Raw genomic sequence first — 22,656 nt, forward strand, 5'->3', positions numbered from 1 at the left:
GTAGACAGTACCACTAACCCACGATGCAATACGTTGAAATCATTTGAAAAATTTTATCGCTTCACGTGAGCCGCTTTTCTCCTCACAAAAAGTTGGCCGAAGTGAATCTGTGCGGCCGAAGTGCAACGCGGCCTAAGTGATCGGACGCGCCTGCACAGAATTACGGCAGCTTGTCAGCATGTAAGAGTATACTTGGTTCCCTGGTGGTTCCATTGGTTCACGGGGCACAGAGGTAGTGTGACAGCGTGTCGGCATGTGAGAGCGCGCTTGGTTCACTTCTGGTTCCATTGTGGTTCCATGTGGTTCCATTGGTTCACGGGGTACAGAGGTAGTGTGACAACTTGTTGGCATTTGAGAGCGCACTTGGTTCACTTGTGGTTCCATTGGTTCCACTGGTTCACAGGATACAGAGGTAGTGTGTCAGCGTGTCGGCATGTGGGAGCGCGCTTGGTTCACTTCTGGTTCCATTGTGGTTCCATGTGGTTCCATTTGTTCTATTGGTTCACGGGGTACAGAGGTAGTGTGCCAGCGTGTCGGCATATGGTAGCGCGCTTGGTTCACTTCTGGTTCCATTGTGGTTCCATGTGGTTCCATTGGTTCACGGGGTACAGAGGTAGTGTGACAACTTGTTGACATTCGAGAGCGCACTTGGTTCACTTGTGGTTCCATTGGTTCCACTGGTTCACGGGGTACAGAGGTAGTGTGCCAGCGTGTCGGCATGTGGGAGCGCGCTTGGTTCACTTCTGGTTCCATTGTGGTTCCATGTGGTTCCATTGGTTCCATTGGTTCACGGGGTACAGAGGTAGTGTGCCAGCGTGTCGGCATGTGGGAGCGCGCTTGGTTCACTTCTGGTTCCATTGTGGTTCCATGTGGTTCCATTTGTTCTATTGGTTCACGGGGTACAGAGGTAGTGTGCCAGCGTGTCGGCATATGGTAGCGCGCTTGGTTCACTTCTGGTTCCATTGTGGTTCCATGTGGTTCCATTGGTTCCATTGGTTCACGGGGTACAGAGGTAGTGTGCCAGCGTGTCGGCATGTGGGAGCGCGCTTGGTTCACTTCTGGTTCCATTGTGGTTCCATGTGGTTCCATTTGTTCTATTGGTTCACGGGGTACAGAGGTAGTGTGACAGCGTGTCGGCATGTGAGAGCGCGCTTGGTTCACTTCTGGTTCCATTGTGGTTCCATGTGGTTCCATTGGTTCACGGGGTACAGAGGTAGTGTGACAACTTGTTGGCATTTGAGAGCGCACTTGGTTCACTTGTGGTTCCATTGGTTCCACTGGTTCACAGGATACAGAGTATGTCAGCGTGTCGGCATGTGGGAGCGCGCTTGGTTCACTTCTGGTTCCATTGTGGTTCCATGTGGTTCCATTTGTTCTATTGGTTCACGGGGTACAGAGGTAGTGTGCCAGCGTGTCGGCATATGGTAGCGCGCTTGGTTCACTTCTGGTTCCATTGTGGTTCCATGTGGTTCCATTGGTTCACGGGGTACAGAGGTAGTGTGATAACTTGTTGACATTCGAGAGCGCACTTGGTTCACTTGTGGTTCCATTGGTTCCACTGGTTCACGGGGTACAGAGGTAGTGTGCCAGCGTGTCGGCATGTGGGATCGCGCTTGGTTCACTTCTGGTTCCATTGTGGTTCCATGTGGTTCCATTGGTTCCATTGGTTCACGGGGTACAGAGGTAGTGTGCCAGCGTGTCGGCATGTGGGAGCGCGCTTGGTTCACTTCTGGTTCCATTGTGGTTCCATGTGGTTCCATTGGTTCCATTGGTTCACGGGGTACAGAGGTAGTGCGACAGCGTGTCGGCATGTCAGAGCGCACTTGGTTCACTTGTGGTTCCATTGGTTGACCGTGAATCTATTTAACGTTAGCGTTCTCTTTGCTTGGTTCCATGGGTTCAGAACCAATTGAACCACTCGTGTCCTGGTCTATGGGTTCATTCCTATGGAACCGCTAATGTCCTAACTTGGACATTCTATGTTTAGTCCTTACTAACCAAACTGCAAACTGGGAATTTGGTCTCACAATCGAGTAGCGGCCCAACTGCTGATACCGGCTTGCGCTTTGCAAAGGTATCAGGTTTCATTGTGGTGCCGGTTCGGCAGATCTATTGACGTTTCCATAGACAAAGCATAGGCTCGGGTCGGCAGGCCTATTGATGCAGTTCGTCAGATCTATTGACGAAAATGAGTTAACCGAAAATACCAAATTTTAATGTACCAAATACCAAATTGAATATCATTTAACAGAGACAGACAGATGGATACCCTAGGGTCTAACGTAACAAGGTTTGTTACACGTAGATTACTTCGCCTAATCATTTTTCACAAATTCACGTGATCTCACCTTTGCCGTAACGCACAATTATATAGCCAAGGCGGGTTGTAGAATTGTAGCTAACTTGGGGTCGGTCAGGGTCTCCAGAAGAAATTTACTTTTTGTCTGAAGACACAGTGAGTGAGTAAGACTAAAAAATAGTTTCACTGGAAATGGCCCAGTGGGCATAGCCAAAAATAAATTTGGATCTATTATGATATAAAACTTTAGAATTAGTGGTTCTGCAATTCTAGCACTCCGCTGCCTCCGCAGGTGCCGTTAATCAACAAAATGATTCATACTGATACCAGTTAGAGTACTTACATAAATTGTGCCGCAGGCATGATATGTACATACGAGTACGTTAACTGCACGATTAAACGTTAACCACCTAAGAGAATTGTTTGCATTACTTAATTTTAATTACGAGATAAATGTATACTCATTTTATTCAACTACGTATACTTTGCATTAAGGTGACGTCAAATTTGCTTACCTAGTGGCTAGTGCTGATATGATTTGCCTAAGCGGGTGTATTCAGGCTGCAGCTCGGCCCGAGCGGCAGAAGCCGGCATGCGGTCAACAGGAATATCAGGTTTCACTGCTGTGCGGGTTCGGTAGAACTGTTGATGAACCCATAGCAAAGCATGGGATCGGTCGACAGGTCTATTGATGCATTTCATCAGATCTATTGATAAAATTATTAAAACAAATTTGAAGTAAAAGAAATTGCACTGGTTTAACAAGTTCGCTAGATCAAGAAAGGTATACTTTAATTCTTATCAAAATCCAGTTGCACTTCGCTTTACAACCAGAATGAGTAATGTGTACACAATTACAATGCGTTCGTTTTTGAACTAAATGTTTAAAATATAAAGAGACGTTAATTCTTAAACCTAATTAATTTTAAGAAGAAAATGTATTTACTGTTGCGATACGAAAGTGGCAAGTAATTTACATGTGCTTGCGCAACATAAGAATGAGGAAAAAAAAACATAGCACTCCGCCTTCCGTGCTGTCGTTGCTGTCTTTGCTCAACAGAATTGATAAGTACTTGCGCAGTTTGCGGACTGCACGTGTCATCATTTTTTAGGCACAATTAATTTTATAACAGTTGACTAAGGTCATATTTAATGAGTGCTATATGTATAACGAATTAGACAAATAATCTTGAATTATGGGGAAATTCAAAAATTTTAAAAAAACGTTAATTTACAAATAAAAAAAATTTGCTATGGTGGCTACTGCAATATATGTGCTTGCATCCACCAGTGTTACCGTATTTAACAAAAAAAACGTACGCACAAAAACACGATAATATCACACGCCTCTGCCTCCGTAGCGCTGGTACAGTTTCCTAATGCGGCTGTATGTGAACTTTATCAAGTGGCAGCACTCCCGGACTGTTCATGCGGTCAACAAGGGTATCAGATTTCACTGTTGTGCCGGTTCGGCAGAACTATTGAAGGCCCCATAGACAAAGCATAAGTTCGGGTCGGCAGGTCTATTGATGCAGTTCGTCAGATCTATCGATGAAAATCTACTTTCCTGACGGGCTAATATATAGATTATCTACAATCAACAGATTGATATATCTGCCGTCTACACGCGTCGATAACAACTATGATCCAAACTTCGACTCGGACTGTCACTGCACAGGTTTCGAGAAGCAATCTTCGCGAACGCTTACGAGCAGGCGTTTGGTAACTTGGTACTGTACTTGGTAGGCCGTAGATTTTACATAAGTGTTTATTAGTTCCGAATTCAGTTGGGTAGACATCCGTAGACAACCTGTAGACATCATTGTAGACACCCCGTATACATCCTAAGAAACCCCAAAAAACCAGGTGACTACAATATGTCTACAGTGGTGTCTACGGGCTACAGATGACTACCGGCGTATACAACTGTAATACAAGCAGAGCATCCAGCTGGATCCAGGGAGGCTGTCTGTATACAGCGGTAGACACCGTAGTCAACCTGTAGACACCATTGTAGACACCCTGTATACATCCTAAGAAAACCTAAGAAGCCATGTGACTACCGGTGGACTACATGGTGTCTACAGCCTGTATACAGATGTCTACCGTGACTACCGGAAGGAAAAAAACGACCCAGTTTTTTTCTTTGGTACGAAACGTGCCACAGGTGTGTTAAAAAGATGCTGTTGTGCGCATTCAGACGCATCACCCTTTCGGCTAGCAATAACGAGGTATGCACTATGCTATCTCCATATTCAAAAATTTTTAAAGCAGTTTTTGAGCTTGGCTGCAGTGACCTGATACATGCCCATGGTACTGTGAGGAGGAGTGGCCTCCCCGTACGCCCGCACTGGTGCGGGTGCTAAGTTGTTTTGCTGTATTCTGATGTTGAATTTCTTCATCTACCAGATCTTCAATCTGGTAGATTCTTCAGTTGCTAGCCATCGTCGTCTGAGTAACTTGCTGCTCTTTTGGCCCCGCAGCATTCTGAATGCTGCGGGAGCTTCTGTAGTGTCATGTGAATGGGATAAAGTGTGCAGTTGATTGTCGGGTGTCTTGCGTTTCCGCATAACTTGTAGTATACAACACTGCTCACTCTGCAAGATAGATTCCGTTTCTGTCTCTGTCCGTGGATTCTTCCTAGATCCACCATCATATGGTAGCAGAGCGTGTCGTTTATCCATTGGGACAATTTTTAATCGTTTAAGCGGTTATAAGGATACCGCAGCAGCAGCAGCAAAAGGGAACGGCTATACGGATGCCGTCATCGCGAAAAGAAGATGGATCGCGAAAAGAAGATGGAACAAGAAGAACGGCTATACGGATGCCGTCATCGCGAAAAGAAGATGGATCGCGAAAAGAAGATGGAACAAGAACGTCAGCAGCCAGCCAGCGACGACTACGCCAACTCCAGTCCACAGCAGCTAAAGGACTGCCAGCCACCGAAGCCCACGTGTACCCTGCCACCACAGACGATGCAGTGAGCTGCTCCGCAGGGTCACCAGTATCATTTGCCCCAAACCCCTGCCCGATTTTCCTGGGATGACGACCTTTCCTGGACGGATGCAGCGGAATTTCCCCACCGAAAAAGCGTATTTTGGTGTTTGCAGGGTCACCAGTGTACCAGTGTCCCAAACCCCTGCCCGATTTTCTTCAGAACGTGACCTTTCCTGACGGAAAAAATCCGAAATTTACCGAGTTCCGGGTTGGACAGCAGAATTCGTCGCAGTCAGTGCGTTGACCCAGACAAGGTTAAAGAGGTCAGAGCGGACTGGATCCAAAACCGAGCCGAAGTGAAGCGAACCGTGAACCGAGCCGAACCGAAGTGTACCGTGAACCGATGTGAAGCAAGCCGTATGTGACGTCTTTCCAGTACCGCAGGCACCGGTGACGTCAGCGGATACAGTAACGAAACGAATCCGAAGCGAAGGTGCGAGAAAAGTGAAACGAAAGTGTATGTGATAGCTTTTCCAGTACCGAAGGCACGGAGCCGTGGCTGCAATGTGAAGGATGCGCATCGGTCGTGTCGACTTCAACCGAAGAAGACGTGGAGGGGAGTTCGCGACGCCGCGCGATACGCTCGGAGGACCTCACGGGTTCCACCCGCAGGCATGTGAGGAGGAGTGGCCTCCCCGTACGCCCGCACTGGTGCGGGTGCTAAGTTGTTTTGCTGTATTCTGATGTTGAATTTCTTCATCTACCAGATCTTCAATCTGGTAGATTCTTCAGTTGCTAGCCATCGTCGTCTGAGTAACTTGCTGCTCTTTTGGCCCCGCAGCATTCTGAATGCTGCGGGAGCTTCTGTAGTGTCATGTGAATGGGATAAAGTGTGCAGTTGATTGTCGGGTGTCTTGCGTTTCCGCATAACTCGTAGTATACAACACTGCTCACTCTGCAGGATAGATTCCGTTTCTGTCTCTGTCCGTGGATTCTTCCTAGATCCACCATCATAGTACCAAATTTGGGTACTTGCACTTACGGGTACCAAATTCGGGTTCATGCATGCATGTTCGTCATGCTTTTACTTTCGCGCACTCCCAAACACTTTGCAGCGTCTTATGCCATTGTGTACCGAAATGATTTACATACATTGACGTCATTGACGTTCTGCGTGCAACATCCGGTAACAGTTATGGCTGTAAGAAAATCACTAAAACTTTAAAAGCTGTCAGGTGTCTGTACCCGAAGTCGCATTATGGACCGATCTCCTTCAATTTATTAGACAAAACTGCACACCTTTTTTATGGCACTCTGCACATGATATTTATTTCGACAACAGCCAGTATACATAACAAGATGCCTGCGCTGATTCACACTAAAAAACTTGTTCGAATTTAAAATTAAAAAAAACTCTGCACATTGATGCGGCTCGCAGAATTGATTACTGTACACTGCTCTACTCTGTACATAATTCGATTGTAAGCCACTGCAAACTGCAAAGCACCGCTTGTTTGTCCGTACGATAAAACCCAACCGTAGCATCTGCTGATAAAAGATGTGACGATACGGATAATACTGTACGTGTAAAATCTGGAAAGTTTACAAAACACTGCAGTTTACAAAACACTGCAGACTGTACAGATAATTCGTACAACAAGTCCAGGCGCTGCTGTCCCAGGCGCTGCTGTCACAACTCCACTGAATAGCACGTGCCCTGAGCGCACCCGGACATTTGGGAGTGGGACATTCCGCCGCACCTAAATTCGACGCGCGACTTTTTGCCGCAAAGACATTGCGCCGCGGGACATCTAGTCGCTGGGACATTTCGTTTTGGGACATACTGCTTTGAGACATTTAACCTTTGCGACATTTCGACGCAAGACATCTGGCCGCGGACGGTTTGCCGTCAGAACGAATCGAAACGCTGTGTTTTAACATGTTTGCGCGATTTTTTAGGTTTCTTACGTTTTTTAGGTTTCTTACGATTCTTACGTTTTTTAGATTTCTTAGGTTTTTTACTTTTCGTTCTTCTTATATTCTTTAGTTTTCTCGACTGTTATAGTAATTCTTGTTCTCTGACGGATGCAAGTTGGCGCTGCCGAAACATTCTTGAGGCGAATTGTCTCGGCGTCGAAATGGCCCCGCGGCGAAATGTCTTGCGGCGTGATGTCCACCCGACCAAATGTCCCGCGACGAAACGTCGCGAAGCGAAATATCCTTACGGCGAAATGTCTGCGGCTAAATGTCCTGCGACCAGTTGTCCGCGGCGAAATGTTGCGGTGCCCTCTCTGAGTCATGTGAGTGGCTGTTACGCTTTTTGACCAGTGAGCTGATTTGACTGATACCGTGGCACGGCGCTGCGCTTCTGAAATACGGCCGAGCTTTCTGAAATACGTTACAGTGTAATAGTGAAATGCTTACGAGTACGTAGTTTTTGAGAGTTTACTTTGTCCGATGTCGATACTCGCATTCTTTTAGTTCTATTTACAATTGTTTGCCCGACTTTTGATTTTAACTACAAATTTTGTGTCCTCGAGACTTTCCTGTCATAATCAGTGAGAAGCTACCGATCGAATAGCGAACGATGGCAACTTCTTCGAAGGGCGCAAAAAGGCAGAAGTTGGGCAGTGGTGGACTAGCTGACGTGATGAAACCGCCGTACATTCCATGATAAGTTGTTGTAGGTCTCTGTCGTCTGTACCATTGGTGATCGGAAATTATTTTTATTCAAGCTGCATTTGTGCTGTTAATCATTTTCGCCGTCTTGTAGTTTCATGTACACGGACACGGTTGATCATATCCATCTTGATAACGTTGTCGCCACCATGAGCTGCGCCGATAAATACGATTTGCCGCAGCTGACGCAGATTTGCTCGGACTTCATCGAGAGCCATTTGAAAGTTGAGAATTGTCTATCCATTTGGAAACAGGCACGGTTGCTTCCTCTTATTAGAGTGACTGTGTACGGCATCAGTTGTAACTCTTGCGAGTAGGAAAGATCGGTTTCTTTGTCCGCAGGCTGTGGATTGGCATGTTGACATCATCATGGAGTTGTGTGTGACGTTGATGGATGCGCACACTGCTGCAGTTCTGCAGTCGGATGGATTCACGGACATTTCTCGGGAAACGCTGCAAGCCATCCTGACACGCTGTCTGCGGAAGAACATACGATTTACGAGGCTGTCGAACGGTGCGTAAGGCGTATATAAAATGTTAAACCTGGCAATTGGTACCACCGTACCTGTATGCCATTATAGATACGTTCTGTATCCTGCTGAGTATCGTTATTGTTCTACGAAAAGCCAGTGAATGAGCCGTTACATGAAAATAAAAATAATAAGAATCGGAATTCGGGAGCTGTGGAATTTCTGCTATTACGGATGTTGGTGATTCGTGAAAGATGTTGATTTAGGTGGACAACGGCGGCCTGTGGTCGCAGCGCCGTGGATGCTTCCGCCGCTAATCGGCGTCAGGTACTGGGAGACGCGTTATTTCGTGTACGTTTCCCGCTTCTGACCAATGCGGCATTGGCTGACGGTCCTCTCAAGGTGAGCCAGTACAGTTGTAATCTGTCAGTCGTGCTGGCCATGTGCATGACGTAGCTTTATGCCCGGATTAGCCAGCAGCAATGTGACGTGTTGCTTCTCTGTAGCACGTATTTTACTGTATTTAGTTATTACTGCGGTTTAACGAGTTGTGTGAGGTGTGTGAGCTTATAATATGTATAGAAGTATGCCTTCCCTATTTGACGTTCTTCAATGAACAAGGTCATTAGGATTTGTGTGGGTGCCCGTTTACGGACTCGGACTGCTTTGTAAACTTTGTGAACTTTTTAACTTTGTAGACAATCAGCCATAATCAATTTGCTAACCTTTCTACTGTTGCCTCTACGGCAGAGCGGCCTGCTAACGGAATCGGAGTTGTTCCGATTGTCCATGTACCAGAATGCCGCAGCCAAGCCGGATGTTCCATTTCCCACGGAGCCTCGCAGCGGGCAGGGCAGGGTGTTGAGTACGGGAGCGGAAGTGTTTGTGTTCAAGGCTGATTTATGGTTGTGGCACTCAGCCCGAGTATCCAACGTCCATCAGGAGCTTGTGGTGTTCACCTGGTGCGATAACGGTAATGAAGGCACTGCACCCATCGACAAGGTGCTTCGTGCTCAGGTCATCCTGGAAAAGGGGCTGGACGTCTGTGTTCACTCATTGAGTGATTATGGAGAGTACATGGGCGTCGTGAGGGACGGGCTGCATTGGGTTCGCCTGGGAGGGAAGTGTCGTACTGTAGGATTCGCGGAGTTGTCCTTGGACCCGGGGGATGTTGATGCCTGGAAGATGCAGCAAGGAAAATGAATGAGTCCGCTGGCCAAGTTATTCTTTGCTGTGGAGGATAGGTTAGATGGTGTCGTTTGGTAAAACAGACGTTATATTCATTTTTATGAATCTGTACTGCAAGCATCTCCTATGGTAACCTCTTTTATTCTTTAGCTTATTTTGAATTGAAATTCTTTATGTCGTTCTGTCGGGTAGACGTTTCTACGAGTATCAGTTGATTACGCAGGCGGCAGGCCGCATAGATTTCGCGATTTTAATAAACCCCTGTTTGAGTGTCAGTGCGGTAGAAGTACAGCACATGCCGTATGCTTCAGTAGTTAATATTGGCAATTTTCCCACAAAAAGATTGCGACCGGTTTTTTTTTTTTGATTGGACAAGGCGTGGGAATGGGAATGCGGTTTGGTGCATCAAAATTCGTCTCCACACATGCTTACGCGATCCGGTAGGCGATACTCTGAATCCGAACCGAAACGGAAGCATGGCATGTTTCTAAATTTTCATATCATGTTCATGTTGTCATAAAACCAGAAAAAATTCAGGTTTGGTTCAGAATCGTTTTGCAACAGAAATTCTCAAAAGAATCGCAAGCGTTTTTAAATTTTGAGTCTTGGCGTTTGCCCAGGGTCAGGGTGCCGACAGTGCGACCGCACCACGTGCTGCTGTAAGAGGTATTTACACGAAATTATTACGTACAGTACTTAAAATTTTTTTCTATATTTCTTCATTAATCCTTGTTAATTATTATATAGGTATTGGCGATTGTGATTTGTCACTGGAAATCGAAGCAAATTTTTGCAGTTTTTCTTTATTTTTATTAATTACCGAAGTTATGCGGAAATTCATGTTAATGCTCCTTCAGTGTTTGTATTTTACTGAAATTTTTAAGTTTTAATTTTTAATACCGAAAATTATGAGTGCGACTGACGATGATCTGTCGCGCTCGTCGACGGAGATACTGGACTTTCTGTGCTGTTCTCCTTATCCTCATCCTCTTCGCATTCTCCCTCCATACCCCTACCAACGAAAAACTGCGGAATATTTTCTGCAATGATGCCGTGGATCCAGATCCTCCCGCAGCGGAGCAGTCCTCCTTCGTGTTGGATACATCGGGGACCTACCGAATCTTCCCCGATGTCTTCTCCGCGCATGCTCCTCCTCCGGCTCCCGCCGTTCTCACCCTCTTGACGCACACTTCCTTGAATAATCTACGCTATGTACCCCGTCTGGTGGAGCGATGGACCGCGGGGATGGCGGTGGCGGTGTTTGTCCCGCCGGGGTTGTTGGGAGAGATCAGAGAGGTGTTGGATGGGATGCGACGGTGTTATCCCTTGGTTGCGGAGTATGTCACGTTCCATGTGGTCTCCCCGGGGGTGGGGGAGAAAGGAGGCCTGGGGCGTCGAGGGAAAGGGGAGTTGCGGGGATGTAATGGGTCGCTCCCGCTGCGTTATTGGGAGCTGGTGATCAGTGGTGAGTAGGCATCAAAGTACGGTATGTGGTTTATGATAAACCATAAACCGTTTATTTAAGGAGAATAAACCGTTTATTCTCCATCATTTTAATTTTGAATTCTGATTTTTAGTTTTGATTTCCTTATTAGAAATTTGGTTTTTACATATTTTATGGAGGTTTTATTTTATTTTGTGAGTCATCCAAACAGTTGGATGAATAGCTAAATAATTTTTAAAAAAAATGAATTTGGAACAACGTTGTTTGCTTTATTTCGAATTCATTTTTGCATTAATTTTTATTACACAAAACTGTGACATAAGTGACACAACGCTTATAATTTCAGAGCATGTATTCGATAATCTGTACTACAAAGCTGTCAAAGCTCTTGTCAATTGTTTTAGCCAATTTCGGTTATCGAACGTGTGTGAGATACATCATAACAAGTTAATAAATAATTAAATTTTAAATGAGTTAATTTGTTCAGTTAAAGGTGTTATACATATTTTTCGGGTTTTTCATGTGATCACTTTTGCCGCACTTTCAGAGACTTCAAGTGTTGAAGAAAATTGGGGGCAGAACTATTTTGAAGATTGTTAGTTTTTTTCTTCTCGTGGTAAAGTGAATAGTGGCCGCAATTCGTAGATATTCGTGTGTAGTAAAAATTCTATAGAAATTACTGTAGTGTCCAGAATAATTCAGTAATTTATCAACAAAGATGTGAAATTGAACGTTGTGAAATTTTGGTAGGACAATGGGCATCCCAGAACTACAACCTGGACCATCCCTACCCCAACAACCTCCTGCGCAACGTGGCCCGCCGTTTCACCCTCTCACAGTTCTACCTGACCATCGACGTGGACATGCTGCCCAGCGGTGACCTCTACACCGACTTCCTGGCCTTCCTATCCCCCTTTAACTACACCCTGGCCACCCCTCCGCTGGACCACCAGGTCTTCGTCCTCCCGGCCTTCGAGCTACGCCGCCCGGACACCACCCCGGCGCACAAACCGCAGCTGCTGACGCAAATGCATCAGTTACAGGCGCGGCCTTTTTACTTTGAAATGTGCTGGAAATGCCAGCAGCCCACGGACTACCGGCGCTGGGAGACGGCGCCGACGGAAGGGAAGATGGCGGTGGCGTACGACGTGGAGTGGCGCGATCCCTGGGAGCCGTTTGTGATTGTGCATCGTAGTGCGCCGTGGTTTGATGAGCGGTTCAAGCAGTATGGATTTAATCGCATTAGTCATGTACGTATTTTATTACAATAATTTTGAATATTTTATTAATTTATTAGGAATTCATTTTCAGGAGGTTGATTTTCGGTTTGAATTCACAGGTGAATTAAATTAAAATTAAATTTTCATTAAATTAGATTTTTTAAAATTTAAATAAAATTGTATTTTTATTCAGTCCATCAAATTTTAGTTTTTTTCTTCTGTATTTTGTAAGTGTTCCAGTAAATTATCATCTGAAAAATATTTCTGTATACATAAACAAGTTCTCCCGAGAAAAACATGTAATTTATAGACTTTTACTGGTTTTCGTTAACATCTTCGTGTAAGCACATTTTCATGTATTCTGGCCCGATTTTTCTCTGTGCAGAATCGGTTCAACAAAGATCAAAGCAGCAAAAAGTTATGATTGAAAACATTGTTTCGGTTGCTTTTAATTTTGATTGATAGCTTGTTGGATTATTCTGACAATAAGTTATTCCGCATTACGACTATGCAATACACTGTCTTGTGGCAGCCCTTTCTCTACGTTTTCTGCCAATTTTAATGTTATTATTTTTTAGGCATGCGAGCTGTTCGTAGCAGGCTATAAATTCTCCGTATTGGACACGGCATTCGTGATGCATTTGGGATTTAAAACCAGCGACAATTTCCACCAGACGAAAACGGAGGAACTCAATCAAAATCGCCGATTGTTTGCTATTTTCAAAGAGGAACTGCGGATGAAATATCCGGATTCCACTCGGAAGTGTGAATGAATGGTGTCGGTGGATTTATTGACAGGCCATTAGTTTTATTGGTTTTTTTAACTTATTTATTGTTTTTGCGGACTGTGATATTATTAAACAGTGTGTTTAACCATGTTTAGAAATTAAAGATCTTTTTTAATTTTGAATATTTTATTTTTACTGCTCTAATTTTCGGTTGTTATTGTCGGTTGTGTACAGCCGACAGCGTTGTGCAGTTTCCAAAATTAATAAAATAGAATTCCAGCGCCAGACTTGATGGGAATTATGAAGCATGTGGTGTTGCACTAGGGCGTAATAAAAAAAATCTCTTCTATCATTTAAAAATTTTAGGAACAAAAAACTAGAAATGATTAACCAGAAATTCGAATTCTTTTTACTCGTGTGAGACTGTAAGTGCAGCCGTGTGCTAAATTAATCCAATTCCAGTGAGTGCTCTCACTGGAATGCCATTGCCAATGGAATCGCCGTGAGGCGGAAGGGGAAATGCAACCACATTTTCACACCATTCGCAGTTTGCCAAAGTTGAAAGTTTCTCGTTTATTGAAGTGTTTTATTGCGAGTAGTCGTTAGGGTTCTTCGTAGTCTTTTAATTCAGTTTAGAGTATTACTTTCAGATTTTGCGAGGAGAATATTTTCAGAAGGGATTTTATTATCTATTGGATCCGTTAATCCGTTCCGCCTGTTTCTTAATGGATGGTTTAATCGATCGCTCGCCAAATTAAAACAACCTGAATTTTCATCATCAACCTGCGGGTTTTATTTTTGTTCCTTGTTAACAACTTTCTGTTTGTTATCTTGGGATTTTGGAAGCTTATTATAATTATGGTACAGTATTTTTTTCCTTGTTTTTATTGGTCTTACGGCAGCAGCTCACTTGATGGAGAAATTAAAATACCACAAAAATTATTTAATTAATGTGCTATAATTGTACGAGATCCGTAAATAGTGCGCTGCCTCGAGTAACCTGTACATGCAGTACTGATTAACATGTCGATTTACAGGGATTTGCCCAGGCCCACCGTGCCCAAGCGGAATATTCCTCTCCCAACTCTTTCTTGACGCAATGCGCAGCGTGATACCATCTCCTCCAGCATGCCGCGCCAGAAACTCTATTTATCAGCCCCTGTGGAGCGGATGGACGTGGACGGGGCCGACGCCTCCGACGGGGTCCCCGACGCCCCCGCCACCCGTGCCGCCCTGGTGAACGGGCGTCTGCGCGCCAGCGAGGAGTCCAGCACGCACTACGAGGAATCCTCCGGAGCCACCACCTCCAGCGCCGACGCCCCCGACGCCAACACCAGCGCCACCTCCAACGGGTTTATCGAGCCCGCGCCCCCGGTCAATGGTGTGGGGCGGTCGGAGGCCGGGGCCCCGGGGGCTGGGGGCGGCGTTGGCGAGGGAGGGATGCTTGGGGCGTATCGGCCCAGTATCTCCCAGGAGGTGTTTGAGAAGATCCGGGAGAGGATCGTGGCCAGTAAGGAGCGGGAGAAGCAGAGTCTGGCTAAGCAGATTCTGCGGAAGGAGGAGGAGAAGAAGAAACTGGCACGGGATCGCGATGCGGCGGCCGATCTGGAGAGCAAGGTGGGGATCTGGTGGTTGATTTCCCCGAATTATCACTATTAAATCTTATTTATATGTGTAATTTTTTCCGTGTACGGCGTGTAGTTTCAACTGATCGTCTGATATAATTTATTTTTGTAGCGCACTGCCGTAGTGCGTAGCCACTACACTACAATTTTCTTCTGTTTTAGTCTATTTTGTTTTATTTTATCATTTTTATCGTTTGCTAGGGGGAATTTTTTTCCAAATATTATGAGGCTTTTTTGATGGCTGCATTTTGGTGTTATTGTGTTTCAAAATAAAAGTTTTCTTATTTTGATGGTGAATTTTTATCTAAAAATAATTCGCAAGAATAGTTTTTTATTAACCGAAAAACCGTATTTTTTTGGTGAATTTTGATGCGCTTTTCAAGCTTGATTTGTTAAAATTTCTTTTGTCAGTAGCCGCTGTATTAAACAGCAGCTTCCGTTTTTAAATTTTTAAGCTTGACTGACAGCTATTTGGCCCGTTAAACTGGAGATTTTAATCCATTCTCCGAAATACGAAAAAATCAGGATTTAACGGTATTTCCCGCGGGCAGTCGTTGGAATTTTGCCATTTGTGCTGCTGCCGTTCCGGAATTTTCAAAAACAATGTTATTGCCCGCATGATTTATTTCTTGCTCAATTGCTTGCGGTTGTCCACTAATTGTTTGCGATTTGAGTGGGATTGTGTGTTGCATTATTGATCGAAAGTCGGCATCCTTGGTTAAAATTGTGAGCACGCGCTAATGATGATCGGTGTGTTGTTGACAATTAGATGGCCAAACTGCGTGACAGCATCAAGCAGGAGAAAGCCAAGCAGATGAAGCTCTTCACGCAGATGAAGCAAGCCAAGAATAATGAGGAATCCCTGAAGAAGCAGCAGAAGGACGCCAAGGATCGCGGCCGGGAGATGACGAGCAGTATGAGTATGCCGCCGCAGCATCACTCCTACGCCAACGCCTCCATGCTCATCTCCCAAACCAGTACGTTATTTGGCTGCGTTGTTATCTCGTTGTGCTGGCGGAAAAGCCTTTTGAACAGTTTTCCGTGCAGTACACCTTTCTGTTGATTAATTAAAAATTTTCACGCTTTTTTATCGGTTTTTTATGCTTTCTTTTTTCTTGAGAAAGAGGCAACGGGTGCGAAATGTCTCTCTGTATAATATTTGTAATTGCGTAATTTTATATGCGAGTTTTATTTTTTTGTGTTTTGATTTAGGGCAGAATTTGCAATATTTTTGCGATTTTTTAAGAGGCATTAATAACGGTGTATTATGTACTTTAAATTTGGCCGTGCGTTTTTTAGTTCTTGGTTTTGCATTAAACGAAGTTAATAATTTTATCGGTTTCTTTATTTAACTCTCATATTCTGGTTGCATTGGTCAGTAGTATTTTGATGAGAGAATAGGCGAATAGAGCACAGCGTGGCACTGCAGAATATCGCAAATTGAATAAATTAATATTAAATTCCAAATAAAATTAAGTGGGATTAAAATAACAGTGGCCTGCAAAATAAATGATTTATAATTTGGACAATAGTGTATAATTAAAAGTAAGTAGTTAAATAATAATAGTGAGTAGGTAAATACTGAGAAATTAACAGAATATCTATGCCAATCAGCTGTGAATAATAACGCATAATTCAAGGAAATACTGTACTGAAACCGCGGTAATGTGTGAAATAATTGTGAATTATTTGCCCAGATCCCGCCATGCGACCGCGCCTGCTGAATTATCCACCGATGAATGTCCCCATGGGCGCCATGGTGCACCAGAACAACACCCACCTGGAACCCCACCAGCCGGTAATAAATACTGCTTATTTTCTCCTTTCTGTTGAAAAGAATAACGGAAATTAATTCCATGGTTGTAGCATGGTCAGAAGAGGCAGCGCAGCGTGTCCCCCGGTGTCGAGCGTATCGCGCAGCAGCAGCAACAGCAGCAGTCCCATGCGCACGCGCAGGCGGTCCTTTCGGGGTCCTCCCGGCAGCAGCAGCCGCCGCCCTCCGCCCACGATGTCATGCGCAGCCGCGCCCCCTCCACCGGTGGTCCGCCGCCGCAGTCGGTCTCCTCCAAGATTCCCCGGCCTAGTATGATGCCCCCGAATGAGTCACCGCATTCTGGACGTACGTCACTAAATATTTATTAATTTTAATTTTGTTTCATTTTGCAAGCACTGACATTTTTTCCATAATTTTGAGGCTATTTTTTTATTTAGTTGTAATTAGTTTTAATGTGCTTATACAAAGCTTATGCTGTGATAGTGAGCATTTGCTGGTCAAATGCTCGAATCTAGATAATTTTCGAAAGCTGCGTTTTTACTGATACAGTGTAGGATAGTATTATTTCAGGTTTTTTGAAAATAACTATTTTGTGAATAAATTTAGAGAAAATATTTTTTAAATTAATACTTACCTGAGTTCATTTTAAAATTAAATTAATTTGAAAAGTCTTGAAAGTGGCTTTGGTGTCGGTTTTGTGGATCGTTATAACTCTTGGATTTTTTAAAAAATACAGTATAGAAGGAAAAATACTGTTAAGTTGGTCTTCCATTGATTTTTGAATGTTAATATTGGATTTGTGTTCTTATTGTTATTTGTATTTTGAATATGCTGTTATTTTGTTTTTACATTCTTGTGAGTGACTGCAGTGTCGGTTCTTTGACGCGTAAAATTTGATGGGATTCTTTAAGTCCATTTTAAAAATATTGTGAATTAAAATTTAATTGGCTAGTGATGTAAATGTTTGATTTTTTGCTGGATGTCTAGGCAGCGCCAAATCGCCACCGAAGCCGACATCCACCGTGTCGTCGATGAACCAGAGCGGCGGCTCGGTCAGCACGCCGATGCAGGTGGCCGGCCTGGCCGGCTCCTACGGCAACAACGCCGCGGCCTACTCGACGCTGGGCAGCCAGGTGTACTGTCTCGTGCCCAACATGCTGGGCGCCGCGGCCTACTCGACGCTGGGCAGCCAGGTGTACTGTCTCGTGCCCAACATGCTGGGCGCCGCGGCCGGCGGGGTGGCGCCGCAGTTAATGCTGCAGAAGCCGGAGAATATCGCCGCATTGTCACCGCAGCAGCAGAGTATTATGGCCCAGCAGATCCATGCCATGAACGCCAGTAATCCCGGTAAAATAACATGAGAGAAAAAATCCTGTTTTTGTCTTTCTCGTTTCTTTTTCTGACTGACACGATTTTTCTTGCGCTAGATTTTGTAAAGGGGTTTATCAACTCACATTTTTGTTTGATTATTTTTTTGCGACGTTTCACTACGATTTTCAGTCACTTGAATGTTAAGATAGTTATTTTCAGAGTATGTACACATTTTTTTAAATTGTGGGATACGTATTTTTTGAGCGTGCACGTTTTTTCTATGTATATTTTGCTTTAACTAATTTGTAAAGTCTTTTTTTTTTATTTCACTACGATTTTCAGACTTGAATGTTAAGATAGTTATTTTCAGAGTATGTACATTTTGTTGTGCTATTGTGGATAGTAGAGCACTTTTTCTAGATAATTTTGCAAAATTTGTAAAGCGCTGTGTTTTTTAATTAGAGACTGAAGTTTTTTTAATCTTCAGTTTGTTTGCTGGAATTTACTGTGAAAATGACTTTACGGGATTAAAAGCGATTATTTTAAATTCTGGTTTGTGATTATTTTACTGTTTTTGTGTTTCTGTAAGTGTTATGATTTGAGAAAACGGTTTTTGTTTTGTAAATGGATACATGAATATGTGTGTTGTAGAGTACATGCGAGCGCTGCAGCAGGCGCTGGAGACGCAGCAGCAACAGCAGAGTGTGCGGGCCGCCGGCGAGGCCGCCGCCCTGTACCGGCACTACGGGATACAGCCCGGCGCCGTCATCCAGCAGCCCATGCTCATGCGCGCCGGCCTGCCCTCCAACGCCGGCGGTGCACAGCTCAACAGTCCCGCCACCTCTGCACAAATGCCCGATGGATCTCAAAGGGTAACCCCATCAAGCATCAGATTTCTTATTTGTATTTATTTTTGCTTCTGTTTATTTTTTCTTAATTTAATATGTAGTCGATTTGGATTATGGACTGCTTTTGTATTAAGTAGATAGTATTTTCTAATAAATAAATATTATTAACCAGCATTAATATTCATCAGTGATATTTCAATCAGTCGTTGACGTGGTAGAGAACTGGGAGTCTTTAGTATTTTTGCAATTTTGTTCATTGTAATATTATTATTATTATCGAACAACAGTTGCCAAACTCCACTAGGGAGACTTTTAAAGCTATTGGAAAATAGTTTTTTGGTGTTTTGAAAATTTTATACGTTTTGGTTTGATTTTATGAGAAAAAAGTTACTCATCTGATGATTGGGGATGATTATAATTACGTATGTTAACCGTTTTTTTATCAGTATTACCCTGCGCAAAAGCAAGAAATTATTGGGTAAATTTACCGACGAATATATGCAGAATACAGAAATTTTGAATTGTGGACGTTCATGTTGTTGGACCAATGCAGCAGCTTGGATAGTTTTTAATATTAAGTAACTGATTTGAAATTTAATTTTAGATTTTAAAAAAATATTTGCTATTTATTTATTATTTAATTTTTCTTTTTAAAATTTTTTAGCAAGTGTTCGTGTTTTTTTAGCATTTAATCAATGATTAGTGATACAAGACAATTTTAAAAAAAAAACTATTTATTGATATTTAAACGGTTTAAAAAAACTATTTGTTGGTATTTAATTTATTTTAATATTTTTTCTTTTGGATTGTAGGTTGGGAGTATTATGACGGGAGTGCCGGTGTTCGGGCCGGGTATGGCCGGCAGTCCGTACGGCGGGGGCGCCGCGACGGCCTCCTCCGCCCCGGGATCCGCCGGCAACATACATTCACGGGTGCCATCGTAGAATCACACAGAGTCTGTTTTGTTGCGTTGATGCTGAGCTGTTGTTGTTGTCTGATCGGTTGAGCGGCGAACACCCTGTGCTGATCGATTGCCGTCCCCCCCTGCCAGAATGTCTGGCAGAGACTGATTGTGCGTGTGAAAGAGAGAAAACTGAGAGCAGTTGTGCTGGTTAGTGTCGATGTGGTTATTTAACTGGCCAGTTGTGGCTCTCTCTCTCTCTGGTTGTTGTGGAGATGTGGGAAAAATTTGGGAAAACTTGCCATTGATATTTCTGCAGAATGGTCAAAATAAAAAAAATGTGGAGACGTTTGGTGGAAATTTAAAATTTATTCCGTTGAAAATTTTTACCGAAATTTTTTCCGTGGATAATTGACATCGAGTAAAACGCTTAAAAGAATGCGTAAATTAAAAAAAGATATAATTATTGATAAGTAAATGATTACCAAGATAATTAAGTACACTAAACAGTTTAATTCATACTAATTTCTTATTTAAAGAAAGGAAGAAACATAGAAAAAAATTAAATACTTTACGTAAAATAAATTTCAGTACAATAATAAAATGACGAAAAAATCCAAAAAAAGTAAACACAGCGAAATTTAAAATAAAATAAAATTGATACTGGGAGATACCTTGTGTCAGATCTCGAATACTTAAACTCTGAATAAAGAAATACGTAGATACCTTAACAAATAATCAGAAAGCTGTAGCTTCGATCTGTTGTATCAATAAAAATTCTTCCCTTCATCACTGCCCAATGCCCATACAGACATACGAAAACAAAATGTTTGCGTGCTGGTCTTTTCTAATCCCGGTTCACGTGTGTGGCATTTTCCAAAACACAAGCTGGGCCAGTATGAAAACGTTTTCTATGTTCCCCAAATAACGTAAACATCTGTGCAGCCAGGAGGAAAAATTCCCCCGATATTTGCCAAGGCACTACACTACTACAGACTCTAAAGTAGCACTGCACGACACGGCTGTTTGTTGTTATTATTTTAACCGAATTACTCCCTTCGCTCGGCCGGTCATACCTACCAAGAACCAGGCTACCACGCTTCGCCGAATGTGACCGATCCCCACGGAGTGGCTTGAGGTTGGAATCATTCACAAATCATCAACAACCTCAAGAAGATACACTGCCTGTCTTATTTTATGACTGGCAAATAATCCGAAGTGTCTCGCGTATAACGGCAGATAATCATCACTGGAAATGCTCACCGTATATATACGACACCGCTGACAGTGTCTGCCCACACGGCGACGCACAGCGCTGCCGGTGAACAAAGCCCCTCCCCGGTGGCCTTTCATCAGCATCACAAAGCACCGGTGCCGTTGTTGGCGCAACGCCGATACAGTGGTCAATCTCTTGTCAACTGTCGATAGCAGCACAAAACAGCTGACGTCAGGAAAAGCCTCATAATCCTGAAACACACCCCGCAGTTTAACGGGGATTTTAGTTATATATACATTTGCATTGCGGCTTCGTTCGTGGCACTCCCTGCTTCGAAGATCGTTCAATCCTGTATTTTTAAACGGCGTTTTATCAAGCAGTTCTGGTTTTTCCCGCTCAGAAAAATTAATTAGGGCGCCCCGATTTTCCCCACCTCGAAAAAATGGTAATCGACAACATTACAGTTATCAATACAACGGTCAACATCACCGGGATAATTCCGATGGTGACCTTACACAGCATTACCTTATGGTTCATCGTCGTGACCTTTATCAGTCTGGCCGGTGCCGCCACCGGATTTCTATTGGTGACGGCGCTCTTCCACCAGCACAATTTCAAAGAAGGCGCCAATCCCCTAATCATCCATTTGCTCCTCGTCGACAGTTTCAACCTGGCGCTTCCGACGATCATAGCCAACGCCGTCATCTACACATCCCAAGCCCAACTTCCGTTCTCAATAAACTGCGTCCCGCTCTTCTTCATCCAGTACACGGGGATCGCGTTATCCCACTGGAACTCGGTGTTCCTGGCGATTAACCGCCTGATCGCCATCACCCTCCCGCATTATTACCGGGGCGCCTCCCATCCGGCGGTATTGACCGGAATGATCGCTTTTACCTGGGCGATCAGTCTCGTCTCCACCGCCCCGCATTTGTGGGATTATGCGGCGTCGTACCGGCTCATCCCGCCCATTGGGTACTGCGGGACGCTGCCAAATAATCTCCCCGTGTACGCGATTCTCAACGGGATGTCCAGTACCCCCGCGTTCAGTATCCAGGGCTTCGTTTACGCGATTGTCATTATCAGTATACTGCGGACGAACCAGGCGGCGGCGGGGCGGGCGCGACGTGATAAGGGGCGACAGCGGCGCCAGCAGATGATCGCTGTGATGCTGATCGTGTGGTTCCTGTGGTACTTGTTGTGCTACGTCCCGACGCCGTTTATTACGACGTATTTTTTGGGGTTTTTGAGGAAAAACTGGCCGGTGTTTTATGGATGAAGTTGCTGTTGACGTGCGGTGCGGCCGGGACACCGGTAAGTTTTTAACATGGTTCCGGCTAACTGTGACCTTTCTGCTCCTTAATTGGCAGCGATAAAAAATTTAAATCTTCGGTTAAAAAGTCAATAATTTATATACGAATTTAACGGATAATTTTAATGTTTTTTGTAGTTTATCTTCCTGAGCCTGAACGTCGAATACCGCACAGCGGTGCGCGTTCTCGTGTGTGCCCGGCGAGGCGCCGTAGGGGTGGCCACGGTGGTCTTGTACCGGCACACGTCCATGCGCTCCAGTACGGTACGCTCGCGATCCCGATCCGGCAGTATGGCTTTAACTAATAAAGCAACAGCTGCCGCTGTATCTAGCGCTGCTGCCCATTAAGGATTCACCGCGGGTGCGCGTTACACCACTTCATTGTCCGTCGCGGAGAAAGGAGTCCAGAACGTGTACTGCAGCGATTTTTAGTCAATAACCAGCATGTAATGCGGCCGATCCAAACACCGCTGAAACTACAACCTCGTTGATACGTCCGCGATTCGAAAAATTTTGAGATATTTCTAAAGACGTAGAAACTTTTTCTAATTATGCGTGGTATAGCTGGTGTGCAAAGCATGCATTTACCATTAGCATAACCTCCAGAGTAATAGGGAGACCGCGATTGAGTGCTCCCAAAAAATGTTTCGTACATTTTATTGCCGGTCTCTCCAGCCGGTATAATTGGGGCAAACAGTGATTTT

General features: G+C 44.2%; 4 protein-coding genes across 4 annotated transcripts; all 4 read left to right on the forward strand.

Moving 5' to 3' along the window:
* Window positions 1-7,595: 7,595 nt before the first annotated feature.
* LOC129582442 (BTB/POZ domain-containing protein 1-like) lies at window positions 7,596-9,142 on the forward strand. The gene is made up of 5 exons (XM_055473954.1): window positions 7,596-7,923; window positions 8,010-8,169; window positions 8,258-8,429; window positions 8,652-8,787; window positions 9,084-9,142. Exons 1-4 carry the CDS (start codon window positions 7,907-7,909, stop codon window positions 8,753-8,755), a joined length of 453 nt encoding a protein of 150 aa, XP_055329929.1. The 5' UTR covers window positions 7,596-7,906; the 3' UTR covers window positions 8,756-8,787; window positions 9,084-9,142.
* A 1,183-nt stretch (window positions 9,143-10,325) lies between these two features.
* LOC129582246 (beta-1,4-glucuronyltransferase 1-like) lies at window positions 10,326-13,242 on the forward strand. The gene is made up of 3 exons (XM_055473718.1): window positions 10,326-11,038; window positions 11,768-12,267; window positions 12,816-13,242. Exons 1-3 carry the CDS (start codon window positions 10,498-10,500, stop codon window positions 13,008-13,010), a joined length of 1,236 nt encoding a protein of 411 aa, XP_055329693.1. The 5' UTR covers window positions 10,326-10,497; the 3' UTR covers window positions 13,011-13,242.
* A 255-nt stretch (window positions 13,243-13,497) lies between these two features.
* On the forward strand, window positions 13,498-19,762 carry LOC129582216 (uncharacterized). The gene is made up of 9 exons (XM_055473672.1): window positions 13,498-13,826; window positions 14,003-14,582; window positions 15,360-15,567; window positions 16,288-16,388; window positions 16,457-16,709; window positions 17,352-17,497; window positions 17,558-17,711; window positions 18,327-18,547; window positions 19,336-19,762. The coding sequence occupies exons 2-9, from the start codon at window positions 14,094-14,096 to the stop codon at window positions 19,465-19,467; spliced, it is 1,704 nt and encodes a 567-aa protein (XP_055329647.1). The 5' UTR covers window positions 13,498-13,826; window positions 14,003-14,093; the 3' UTR covers window positions 19,468-19,762.
* A 1,320-nt stretch (window positions 19,763-21,082) lies between these two features.
* Window positions 21,083-21,771, forward strand: LOC129582476 (uncharacterized). Its single transcript, XM_055473989.1, has 2 exons — window positions 21,083-21,674; window positions 21,746-21,771. Exons 1-2 carry the CDS (start codon window positions 21,083-21,085, stop codon window positions 21,769-21,771), a joined length of 618 nt encoding a protein of 205 aa, XP_055329964.1.
* The last annotated feature ends 885 nt before the right edge of the window (window positions 21,772-22,656 follow it).

This window comes from Paramacrobiotus metropolitanus, unplaced genomic scaffold (assembly GCF_019649055.1).
Source record: "Paramacrobiotus metropolitanus isolate TYO unplaced genomic scaffold, Prichtersi_v1.0 Parri_scaffold0000007, whole genome shotgun sequence".
Lineage (NCBI taxonomy): Eukaryota > Metazoa > Tardigrada > Eutardigrada > Parachela > Macrobiotidae > Paramacrobiotus > Paramacrobiotus metropolitanus.